Source organism: Lontra canadensis, unplaced genomic scaffold, assembly GCF_010015895.1.
Source record: "Lontra canadensis isolate GAN:19392208 unplaced genomic scaffold, GSC_riverotter_1.0 scaffold14, whole genome shotgun sequence".
NCBI classification, from domain to species: domain Eukaryota; kingdom Metazoa; phylum Chordata; class Mammalia; order Carnivora; family Mustelidae; genus Lontra; species Lontra canadensis.
Genome location: NW_022631008.1, coordinates 16,945,175 through 16,958,504, shown reverse-complemented (window position 1 = coordinate 16,958,504; position 13,330 = coordinate 16,945,175). Strand labels below are relative to the sequence as shown.

Genomic DNA, 13,330 nt, shown 5'->3' with positions numbered 1-13,330 from the left:
ATAGAGTTGACCTGAGCTGGAGAACTACCAGTGTAGATCACTGCTCTTTGAATCACCAGTTTTACTTTGTCCTTGGAAATCTATATGCCTTTTGTTTATTTTCCTTACCTTATTGTACTGGCTCTAACCTCTAGTAACATATTGAATAGAAATGATGAGAGCAGACATCCTTGCCTCAAATCCCCAGAGTAGGGGAAAAATATTCAGTTCCTTTCATTATCATCAGGAACGAAGTTAACTGTAGGATTTTCATAGGTGTTTTTTTCATTTCATTTCATTTCATTTTCATTTTCATTTCATTTACCCATTTACCCATCCCTTGTTCTCTATGAGCTGGTTTTTGGGGGTTTTGTTTTGTTTTAAATTCCATGTGTGAAATCATGTGGTATTTGTCTTTCTCTGTCTGATTTATTTCACTTATAATAATGTCCACAGGGTCCATCCATGTTGTTGCAAATGGTGAGATTTCATTCTTTTTTTATGGCCGAATAATATTCCATTATATGTGTATACCGCCACATCTTTTTTATCTGTTCATCAACTGATGGGCCCTTGGGCTGATTCTGTAATTTGGCTATTGTAAATAATGCTGCAGTAAATGTAGGGGTGCATGTATCCCTTTGAATTAGTGTTTTTGTATTCTTTAGGTAAATAGCCAGTAGAGTGATTACTGGATCATATTGTAGTTCTATTTTTAATTTTTTGAATCTCCATACTGTCTTCCACAATGGCTGCACCAGTTTGCATTTCCACTAAGAGTGCACAAGGTTTCCTTTTATTCCACATCCTCACCAACACTTGTTGTTTCTTATGTTTTTGATTTTAGCTATTCTGACAGACATGAAGTAATATCTCATTGTAGTTTTGATTTGCATTTCCCTGATGATGAGTGATGTTGAGCATCTTTTCATGTGTCTTTCGGCCATCCGGATGTCTTCTTTGGAGAAATGTCTGTTCATGTCTTCAACACGGCAGAGAGCACTTTTGTATTCAGAAGCTATGAAGAATTATAGCCTGTCCTTTCTGTGGTTTTAGTCAGATGATAGATTTTTAAGGATAGTGGGTATGAAATATATATATGTATTATGTAATATATATGTATATATGAAATATACATGTATGTTATGAATACATGAATGAGATAATGTATTTGATATTGTCTTAAAAAATAATGTTCTGTAATGTCCTAAGATTATACTTGGGATCTGTTTTTTATTATAAGGAGAGGGGGTTACTAAAAATTCTAGAATAAAGTGGGTTTCTTCTTCACACAATTCTAGCTGCTTTTGTTAAGCTTTATGACTCTCCCTGGTAAAGAGGGAGAGTGATGTACCAATTTTGTGACATAATTTCCTATTCCTTATTTTATTAGTAAACTATTTGGGGAAAAGAAGGGTATGGAGTTTTGCTAACAAATGTAATTTGTGATCATATGTAAAGTACACATATCAAGTAGATCAGTAATTTTGCTTTTAGGAGAACAGTTTTTTTTAAGACTTTATTTTTTTAAGTAATTTCTACACCCAGCGTGGGTTTCAACCTGAGATGGAATTGCATGCTCTCCTGACTAAGCCAGCCAGGCGCCTCTAGAAGAGAGCACATTAAGGGACAGTAATGAGCAACTAAATATTGGTGATTTTACTTTTAAGCTAATAGTTTTATTAAATAAGGGGCAGAGGTATGAGAATACCTGTGTTTTTGAAGGTAAGGCTTTTAATTCCAATTTCCATTTTTAATATTCATTTTATATATGTAGGAATGAAGTTTCTTAATACACTTAAGGCAACTTAGTTCATTTAAGCAAAATGTAACTCCTAGATTTTTAATAATATTTAATTTTAAAATTGCATATTTCTGACATAGAGTTGATCATGTTTTTAAAGGACCCATTAATAGTGGAACTTTCAAGCCCTGGACCATTGACCTCAGCCTTGTTGGTGTTTCTTCACAGCATGAAGGAGACTGAAAAAGGACCACTTTCTCCTAAAGTTCTTTTTAATCAGCTTTGTCAGAAGTGGGTGCATCTAAGTTCTTGATATAAATAATAATGAGTTGTAAAATTCTAACGTATCAGTGTGTTGTGAAATTCTAACATATCACTTAGTATGAGTAGTTTTCACTCTTACTCTAACATCGCTATTATTGTCTAGATTCTCAAGAGAAAGGACTAATATTTATTTACTTGTAGCTCTGTGCTTTATGTAAATTATATCTCATAACACTGTATAAGTGCTTGTTTATCCCCATTTTATAAATAAAGAAACTTAGACTCACAGAAGTTGAGCAGCTTACCTAGTTTTTTTTTTTTTTACCTAGTTTTTTTTTTATTTATTTGACAGACAGAGATCACAAGTAGGCAGAGAGGCAGGCAGAGAGAGAGAGAGAGAAGGAAGCAGGCTCCCCGCTGAGCAGAGAGCCCGATGCGGGGCTCGATCCCAGGACCCTGAGACCATGACCTGAGCCGAAGGCAGAGGCTTAACCCACTGAGCCACCCAGGTTCCCCCTTCTTTAGTTTTAAAGACGAGCTTCGATGTAAATACAATTTAAGTGAATTTCTCAAGATAGCACTATATGTTCAAAACCAAAGTCCTTGTGTGCCAGAAATAAATACATACCATAAAGGACCTGACTTAACTTTAGTTCTTTCATAAATTCTTTCATCTAAAGAATTTGAGAGCTCATTTGTGTCAGGTGTTTACTAGAATCTAAGGGTACATTGTGTAATATATTAAAAATAGATACTGTCATGGAGCTCATGAGCTAGTCTTATCTCCAGGCTTTAAAATTGCATTTTAATTTAAGCTAGTTATTTGTGCATAGTATTATATTGTATTTTATCTCCTAGAACTTACCAATGTTAATTCTTTTTAAAAAATTCTAATTGTGGGGAGCCTCTTCCTCCTCTCCCTCTCTCTCCGCCTACTTGTGATCTCTGTCAAATAAATAAATAAAATCTTTTAAAAAATAAAGAAATAAAAATAAAGAAGGCACCTGGCTGGGTCAGTTGGCAGAGCATACGACTCTTGATCTTGAGGTCATGAGTTTGAGCCCCACATCGGGGGTACAGTGTATGTACAAAATAATAAAATAAAAGTAAATATAAGAAAACTAGATTGAGATGGCCTATTACAGCACCTTTCAGGTTTTATAATTCTGTAATTTTCTTACTTTTTGTTATTACATCATGGGTTTCTGAATCAGGACAGACATCTATTTGAATCGTGGCTTTGCCACTGTAAAACTAGGTAAGCTGGGGCGCCTGGGTGGCTCAGTGGGTTAAAGCCTCTGCCTTCAGCTCAGGTCATGAGCTGGGATTGAGCCCCGCATCAGGTTCTCTGCTTAGCAGGGAGCCTGCTTCCCTTCCTCTTTCTCTCTGCCTGCCTCTCTGCCTACTTGTGATCTCTCTCTGTCAAATAAATAAATAAAATCCTTAAAAAAAAAATTCTAATTGTGGAAAGGACGCTTAGCATGAGCTCTGCCTTCTTAAAAATGTTTAAGTGTACATTGTTGACATAAGTACAATGCTAAACAGCAGATCTCTAGAGCTTGTTGGTCTTGCCTGAGTGAAACTTTATGTCCATTGATTATGTCTATATATTCATTTCCTCTTCAGTCCAGCCCCTGCTGGACACCATTGTCCTCTCTTTGATTCAATGACTTTGCCTATTTTAGATTGCTTATATAAATGGAATCACGCTATTTGTCTTTCTGTGACTGGCTTATTTCACGTAGCAAAATGTGCCATGGTATTTTGAATATAGTACAAAATATAGAGGGTTTATTATGTGTTTCATTTGGTTGGCAAATGCTGTTTTTTTCAAAGCCCAAAGAACAACAAAAAAAAATCCTGGAAAAGTCTCAGAGACTTTGGTGCCTCACAGAGTTAAAAAGTTTTTAGGATTCTTTGTGCTTTCGAAATTTGTTTTTGGCTCTGCCAAAAATAACTGTTTTGTATCTTTTTGTTGTTGTTGTTGTTTTTAAGATTTAATTTATTTATTTGGCAGACAGAGAGGCAGGCAGAGAGAGAGAGGGGTAAGCAGACTCCCTGCAGAGCAGGGAGTCTGATGTGGGGCCTGATCCCAGGACCCTGAGATCATGACCTGAGCCAAAGGCAGAGGCTTTAACCCACTGAGCCACCCAGGCGCCCCCTTTTTTTGTTGGTTTTATGAAGATTGACAAATTTTAAAAAATAATAGGTGCTCATGATAAAAATTTAGAGTACTATTTGTACTCTGATCAAAAATCAAAAGCGATAGCAAAATAAGTCAATCGGAGAAAGACAACTATCATATGATCTCCCTGATATGAGGAAGTAGAGATGCAATGTGGGGGATTGGGGGGTAGGAAAAGAAAAAATGAAAGAAGATGGGATTGGGAGGGAGACAAACCATAAAAGACTCAAATTCAAAAAACAGACTGAGGGTTGCTAGGGGGGAGGGGGGATAGGAGAGGGTGGTGGGGATATGGACATTGGGGAGGGTATGTGCTATGATGAGTGCTGTGAAATGTGTAAACCTGGCGATTCACAGACCTGTACCCCTGGAGATAAAAATACGTTATATGTTTAATTAAAAAATAAATAAAAAAAAATCAAAAGTGATTTGTGCAGGCACAGACATATATACAAATTGTTTTCAACTTGCTTGTTTTGCTTAATATCTTTATTTTTTTTTTAAAGATTTTATTTATTTATTTGACAGACAGAGATCACAAGTAGGCAGAGAGGCAGGCAGGGTGTGGGGGTGGGGAGCAGTTTCTCTGCTGAGCAGAGAGCCTGATGCAGGGCTTAATCCCAGGACCCTGGGAGGCTTAACCCACTGAGCCACCCAGGCGCCTCTGCTTAATATCTTTTTTACATTTTTCCATATTACATGTGGAAATGACATATTTGATTTAATGTGTGTGTGTATTGCACTTGTGAAAATACATCTGTAGGACGAATAGAATTATTGGATCAAAGCAAATTGCATTTGCTTTACTATGTTTATGTTAAAAAGAAATTTATATTAAGAAAAGTAATTTTTTAAAAAATCTGGTGAAGATTTAAGCCATATACCTTGTGTCTGTTTTTGGACTCTGTTCCACTGATCTGAATGTCCACCTTTACCCCAGTTCTGCACTGTCTCATTACTGTAGCCTCATAGTAAGTCTTTGAATTGGATAGTGTGAGTGCTAAACTTTCCTTTCCTTTCCCTTTTTTTTTTTTTTTAAACTACTCCAGGTCCTTTGCTTTTTTATGTGAATTTTAGAATCAGTTTGTTCATTGGGATTGCATTTGGAGATCAATTTGGAGAGGACATCTTAACAATGTTGAGTCTTCCAATGATGATTATGAAATATCTTTTCAGTTATTTAGGTATTTGATTTTCCTCATCAACTTTGTAGTTTTTCAGCTTACAAACCCTGCACTATCTTGTTATATTTACCTCAAGTAGGTAATATTTTTAAATACTATTTATTATAAATTGGTACTTTAGAAAAATTTCAACATCCATTTGTACATTCCTGATATACAGAAATGTACTTGAGTTCTGTATATTGATCTTGTTTTGCATATTGATGTCGTTTTTGTTCCCTTGCTCAGTTCACTTACTGGCTGTGGTAGTTTTATGTAGAAGATCTTCAGGACTTCTCATTTTGAATAGGTGACTCTCTTCATATGTTTGTTGATTTTTCTCTTTTTCTCTTTAAATTTGGTATTGGTAGCTCAGATAGGCTCCATTAAAGCTTCTATATGTCATCACAGAATTTTTTACCCCAGTCCTAGGTAGAAGAAGAAAGAAAAAAATCTAAGTTTAGCAAATTTTCTTGAGTGGTTTAGAAAGCGGTACTGCTTTGTGCACAGTTGAGATGGAGCTATAGGTAGAGATGTGGTAGAGAATGTTCCTCCTCTGTTCACGAGCAATTTCCATCCTGTGCATCTGCTTCCAAAGCCAGAGACTGGTCGTCCTACCTGCCACCTGGCTGACGAGGATCTCTGAAGGATTCCCTGGTTTCCCCTTGCAGCCTTCTTCCATTCCACAGACCTTCCTTAATCCCTACAGCACAAATGTCATGTTATGCAATTTCAGCCTTATATGGATTCCAGCCATGGAAGCCCACATGGGGTTAGGATTTGTGTCCCTCTTGGTTTCTGTCCTCAACTCTGATCTAGAAGGTGAACAATATCTACCATATGCAGAAAGGGAAGCCTACAAGGGGAGTAAATCAAAGTCTCAACATCTTGCTGCTTTTGCTACTTCTTAACAAGAGTGAGTAACTGAAATTATGGCTCCTGTTATAGGCTAGATAATATTTCAGATAGCTTTTTAGTACCAGGGACTTACGGTAGTGCTTTACTGGCATGAATGTTTATTATGAGATGAGGAATAATGCTTAAAGTATGGGACTTAAGAACCAAAAGATCTGGATTTAGGTCAGTGGCACTTAGCTTGTTCTTCAGTTTTCTCAAGTGTAAAACAATTCATATTAATTATGAATTTCTTAACAGCACTGCTGTGCATGTCAAATGAGATATGTTATACATATCCTAATGAGACCATTGTAGACTCGTACTACCACAACATATTCTTATTCTTTTATATTATTTAGACAGAATTCTTTCTTCGTCTTCAAGCACTATCTAAAGTTAGTACTTATTTTTATTTAAGGCAAAATGCTCATTTTGGTACTGGAGTTTATTGCAGAAAATACTACTTTTTAAGGTTACTGAAATCACCTAAATATTTGCTCTGTTGAAGTCTCCATGAACAGCACCTGATCCTTTGATTAATATAAGGAAATCTAATTGGTCAAATCCTTAAAATAAATACATTCACAGAGATACCAGATTGTAGTTCTTTATTTTAATATAATTAACCTCTTGTTTTTCTTTTGGTTATTCAAGGTGGGAAGATAATAGATCACAGTGGCTTGGGTTTGAATACTTTTTGTTTGCTTGTTTGCTGTGTGACCTTGCAAATTCTGTAAATAATCCCTCTAAGCCCTCTTATATAAGCCGGAGAAAATAGTGCATTCCGAACTTGTTTGAGGATTTGATGACTTGTCAGATATAAAGCTTCACATATGTACTGTGCATGCATGTAGTAGTTGCTTGATAAATGATAGCCATATTCTTCTCTGTGTACTTAAGATCTCATCCTAATTGGAACAGTGGCCACATCTGGTCTTTTTACTTAGTAGAAAAAGGACTACATTGAATCTTTGACTAGATGCTATTTAAAAATGATTTTAGATGATAGTAATATATTGTTGATGAAATGATCTTTTTTCGTTTCCTGTTTTGTTTTTAAATCATAGGGCCCCTCGATTTAAAAGTTTCCAGCAACAGGACAGTCAGGAGCTTCTGCATTATCTGCTGGATGCAGTGAGGACAGAAGAAACAAAGGTCAGGTTTTGTTAAGTTTATCACATATACTCTTAAGAAGAGGGTACAAAACTGAAGGAATTAATTTTTACCATCATTTTAATGTAGGTTAAGAAGTAATTTGATTTTTCTTTCTATTTATTCCTTTATATATTTTTTTTCCTCTTCTAAGAGAATGTTTTCTCTTACCCTTTTGCAACCCTATTATCCTTTATTAGTTAATACCATTTGACTATAAATAAAAATATCAATTCAAGCTGGCTTAAAGAAAAGAGAATCTAAGACTGTAGGGACAGGAAGGTTCTCAGGAATCCAGAGAATATTCTCCTGACTTCCCTGGGTTCTCTGGCTCTGTAGATTGTCTTTCTTCCTCTCCCCACAGACGGAGCGGTCGCTGTGCTGCTCTCTCTCAACGCTACATCTGCATATTGTGCAGATGTTGCAGTTCCACATGTATTAAAACAAAACTGGCTGCTTATGAAGCCCCAATTCTGAATTCCCAAGAGAGAAACTTTGTTACCCCGCGTTGGATTAGGATCCACTCAGGGATCAGTCGCTTGTAACAAGGGAAGGAGGATCCCAGCCTCCTGGATCAGGGAATGTTTCTGAGAAAAGAAGGAATGGCTCATGGCCTGGATAGATTTCCCCAGTGTTCCTTGTAATCCTGTCCCTTAATCAATTGGGTCATAGTTGACTTTAATATTAAATGAGTGATATTCATCATTTTTTGGTAGAGTCCTGCAAATGGCCTACGATTTTTCAGAGAAAATGCAAGATATCAAAGATGTCAAGTACATAGTACATATCCTCCTTATTTTCCCTTTTTCACTCAGAGCGGACATTAATAATCCTTCATAACAGTTCTGCTGAGTCTGGATTAACTTCAGAATCATTCTCAACCGAGCACTGCAGACAGGCCCTGTCAATCATAATTGTCTTAATAGGTCAAATCCCATTTTCCATTCAAGATAAATATACTTCTTAATCTATATTAACATGTGGTAAAGCAACCATCTGAAAATGAAGTACTCATATGCTTGTGGTAGCCGTTACCATGTTACTAGGTAAGGTGGACCTTTCTCTCTCTCTTTTTTTAAAAATCCCAACTTCAGTGGTAATACTGCAGTATTCTAGCTTCCAGTGAAGAGAGAGTTAGGGTTCTGATATTTTCTTATAAATTATCTCAAAGAATGAGTTAATCATTCTCTCCTGCTACCAAACAGTGTTTATTACAATCCTGTTTTTAATTGTCTATTTATTGACTTTCATATTAAATTAGTTGAATTCAACTTTTGAAGGTGTCACTCTCTTTTTAAGTTTTACATATACATTTTATATATATATATGTTATATATATTTTAAGTTTTTATATTAATTCCAGTTAGTTAACATATAGTGTTATATTAGTTTCAAGTATACATATAGTGAGTCAGCATTTCCATACATCACCTGGAGCTCATCACAGGTGCACTCCTTTATCCCCATCACCTATTTCACCCATCCCCCCTGCCACCTCCCTTCTGGTAACCATCAGTTTGGTTCTCTAGAGTTAAGAGTCTGCTTCCTGGTTTGTCTCTCTCTATCTCTCCCTCTCTGTCTCCCCTCCCCCTCCCCCTGGCCCTTTACTCATTCATTTTGTTTCTTAAATTCACATATAAGTAAAATCATATGGTATATGTCTTTCTCGGACTCTTATTTCTCTTGGCATTACTCTCTAGTTCCATCTATGTTGTTGCAAATGGCAAGATTTCATTCTTTTTTATGGCTGAATAATATTCTACTGCATGTATAGACATAGATACATATATTACATCTTCTTTATCTATTCATCAGTCAGTGGACTCTTGGGCTGCTTCTATAATTGGACTATTGCAAATGATGCTATAGTATACATTGGGGTGCATGCATCCCTTTGAATTAGTGTTTTTATATTCTTTGGGTAAATACCCATTAGTGCCATTGCTTTATCACAGGGTAGTTCTACTTTTAACTTTTTGAAGAACCTTCAACTATTTTCCACAATGGCCGCACCAGTGCGCATTTCCAACAGTGCGGGGGGGGGGGGGGGGGGGGGGGGGGGGGTCCTTTTTTTTTACTTCCTCACCAACAGCTGATATTTCTTGTGTTTTTTATTTTAGTCATTCTGAAAGGTGGGAGGTGATCTCCTTGTAGTTTTGATTTGCATTTTTCTGGTGATGAGTGATCATGAGCATCTTTTCATGTGTCTATTGGCAATGTGTGTGTCTTCTTTGAAGAAGTGTCTCTTCATGTCTCCTGCCCATTTGGTAATTGGATTACTTGTTTTTTAGGTGTTGAGTTGTATCAGTTCTTTATGTATTTTGGATACTACCCCTTTATTGGATTTGTCATTTGCAAATATCTTCTGTTTCTTGCCTTTTAGTTTTATGGATTGTTTCCTTTGCTGTGAAAGAGGTTTTCTATTTTGATGTAGTCCCCCAAGAGTTTATTTTTGCTTTTGTTTCTCCTGCCTCAGAGACATACTTAGAAAGAAGTTGCTACAGCCGGTGTCGAAGTTGTTACCATCTGTATTCTCTTCTAGGATTTTTATGGTTTCAGGTTTTTACATTTAGGTCTTTAATCCATTTTGAGTTTACTTTTGTGTCTGGTCCAGTTTCATTCTTTTGCAGGTAGCTGTGCAGTTTTCCCACCATCATTTGTGGAAGAGAATCTTTTTCCGATTGGATATTCTTTCCTGTTTTGTCAAAGTTTAATTGACCATATAATTGTGGGTTTATTTCTGGGTTTTCTAATCTGTTCCACTGATTCATATGTCTGTTTTTGTGCCAGTACCATACTGTTTTGACTCCTACAGCTTTGTAATATAACTTGAAGTCTGGAATTGTGATGCCTCCAGCTTTGCTTTTCTTTCTTAAGATTGCTTTGACTATTTGGGGTCTTTTGTGATTCCATACAGATTTTAGGATTTTTTTGTTGTTTGGTACAATTTACATGTGAAGCCATCTGGTCCTGGACTTTTGTTCGTTGGGAGTTTGATTACTGATTCAATTTCTTTGCTGGTTATCTGTTCAAATTTTCTATTTCTTTCTATTTCACTTTTGGTAGTTTATATGTTTCTAGAATTTATCCGTTTTTCTAGGTTGCCCAATTTGTTGACGTATGGTTTTACATACTACTCTTTTATAATTGTTTGTATTTTTGTGGTGTTGGTTATTTCTTCTCTCTCATTTGTAATTTTGTCTGAGTCCCTTCTCTCTTTTTTTCTTGTGAAGTCTGGCTAGAGGTTTATCAGTTTTATTGATATATGTTTTATTTTTTATTTTTTCAGAGAACCAGCTTCTGGTTTCACTGAGCTGGGTTTTGTTTTTGTTTTTTAGTTTTTGTACCATTTATATCTGCTCTGATCTTTATTATTTCTTCCCTTCTGCTGGTTTTAGGTTTTATTTATTGTTCTTTTTTCTAGCTCCTTTAGTTGTAAGGTTAAGTTGTTTATTTGAGACTTTTTTGGCATCTTGAGGTAAGCATGTATTGCTATAAACTTCCCTCTTAGAACTGCTTTTGCTGTATCTCAAAAGTTTTGGGCTGTGGTGATTTTATTTTTATGTGTTTCTATGTATTTTTAAAATTTCTTCTTTTATTTACTGGTTGGCCCATTCATTGTTTAGTAGCATGTTATCTGACCTCCATGTATTTGTGGTCTTAATAGATTTTTCTTGTGGTTAATTTCTAGTTTCATAGTGTTGTGGTCAGAAAAGATGCATGGTATGACTTTGATTTTGATTTTGTTACTACTTGTTTTGTGGCCTAATATATGATCTGTTCTGGAGAATGTTCCACATGCACCTGAAAAAAATGTGTTTGCTGCTGATTTAGGATGGAATGTTCTGCATGTATCTGTTAAGGCCATCTGGTCCAGTGTGTCACCCAAAGCCATTGTTTCCTTGTTGAATTTTTTGTTGAATCTGTCCATTTACCTAGGTGGGGGTGTTAAAGTCCCCTACCCTTATTGTGTTATTATTGGTTAGTTCCTTTATGTTTGTTATGAACTTTTATGTAGGTGGTTGCATAAATATTTACAACTGTCATATCTTCTTGTTGGATAGTCCCCTTTATGATTATATAGTGTTCTTTTTTGTTTCTCATTCTAGACTCTCTTTTATTTTTTTTATTATTATTTTTTTAAAGATTTTATTTATTTATTTGACAGGCAGAGATCACAAGTAGGCAGAGAGGCAGAGGGGGAAGCAGGCTCCCTGCTGAGCAGAGAGCCCGATGTGGGTCTTGATCTCAGGACCCTGAGATCATGACCTGAGTCAAAGGCAGAGGCTTAACCCACTGAGCCACCCAGGCACCCCTAGACTCTGTTTTAAAGTCTGTTTTGTCCAATATAAGTATTGCTGCCCTGGCTTTCTTTTGACATCCATTTTTGTGATAAGTGTTTCTCCATTCCTCACCTTCAATCTGCAGCTGACTTTAGATCTGAAGTGAGTCTCTAATAGATAGCATATGGATGGGTCTTTTTTTAAAAATCCATTCTATCTCTCTATATCTTTTGATTGAAGTAATTCGTCTATTTACATTCAAAGTAATTATTTATATTGCCATTATATTACTTCTTCTATAGTTGTTTCTGAAGATTTTCTGTGATCCTTTGTCTTTCTCTTTTTCGTGGTTTGCTGGGGTTTTTTAGTGATTTGTTTCTCTAGTGACATATTTAGTGATATAATTTCTTTCTCCTTATTCTTGGCATATTTTTAGTGGTTCTTGATTTGTGGTTACCATTTGGTTTGTATATAACATCTTCTACATGTAGCAGCTTATGTGAAGTTGGTGGTCATTTAAGTTGAGCCCATTCATTACTCCTCTCTTTCCTACATTTTAGGTATATGATAACATATACCTTTTTATCCTTTTATTTTGTGAGCTCCTTGACTGATTTTTTTTTTTTTTTTTACAGAAATACTCATTTTTACTACTGTTGTGTTTCCTACCTTCATATTGTCACTTTTGGTCTCTCCTTTGTTGAATAAGTTTTCTGTGCTTAACTTTAAATGGACAATTTCTGTGGAGAATTTGAATTGGAAAAAAACAGTTTTTTTCTTTAAAAGATTTTATTTATTTGTTTGACAGAGATCACAAGTAGGCAGAGAGGCAGGCAGAGAGAAAGGAAGGGAAGCAGGCTCTCTTCTGGGCAGAGAGCCTGACGTGGGGCTCGATCCCAGGACCATGACCCAAGCCGCAGAGGGTTTAACACACTGAGCCACCCAGGTGCCCCAAAAAACCAGTTTCTTAAATAAGTTATACTACCTAGTTTCTTGGGTATTTTCAGTTATTTTGAATATGTCATAATTTGAAAGAACTGATAAATTGATAAGATAATACTACATCATGTTTTACCTATAATCTATTTTAAAAAATCAATTAAGGGATTTATAGGTAAGTTTTGAGGACATTAGCACAATCCTCCTGAGCAAATATTTGATCATATTTTCTTTGATTTAGAAATTGATGATGGGAGATTCAAACTTAAAGTCTTTTTTTTTTTTTTTTAAGATTTTATTTATTTATTTGACAGAGATCACAAGTAGGCAGAAAGAGAGAGAGAGGGAAGCAGGCTCCCTGCCGAGCAGAGAGCCCAATGCGGGGCTTGATCCCAGGACCCTGAGACCATGACCTGAGCTGAAGGCAGAGGCTTAACCCACTGAGCCACGCAGGTGCCCCCAAACTTAGGTCTTTCTGACTACCAGATGAATGGTACTTTTTAATTCTATACAGTACTGCTTATTAAAGTTTAGTTTTAATGCTTGATCATCAATGACCAACATAAAAAAATTTTAAGCTTGCTATTTAAAAGTTAAACATTTAACCATGTGGTGCATAAACAATGAAATCTTGGAACATGGAAAAAATAAAATAAAATTTAAAGTTAACCATAATTATTTCACTATTTGATAGAGTATTAAATCTGATTCAGTAACTTTGGCA

The 13,330-nt window shown here is 35.8% G+C and overlaps 1 protein-coding gene across 7 annotated transcripts in view; it reads left to right on the top strand.

Moving 5' to 3' along the window:
* Nucleotides 1-13,330, top strand: part of USP45 (ubiquitin specific peptidase 45) — a 67,791-nt gene that overhangs the window by 31,400 nt on the left and 23,061 nt on the right. For 6 of the 7 annotated variants that reach the window (XM_032858193.1, XM_032858190.1, XM_032858192.1 and 3 more), the window contains exons 8-9: nucleotides 1,884-2,014; nucleotides 7,300-7,387. In XM_032858193.1, coding sequence (XP_032714084.1) covers nucleotides 1,884-2,014; nucleotides 7,300-7,387 — 219 coding nt within the window. Of the gene's footprint in view, nucleotides 1-1,883; nucleotides 2,015-7,299; nucleotides 7,388-13,330 lie in introns of those variants that run through there. The other variant, XM_032858195.1, reaches the window with a different exon arrangement.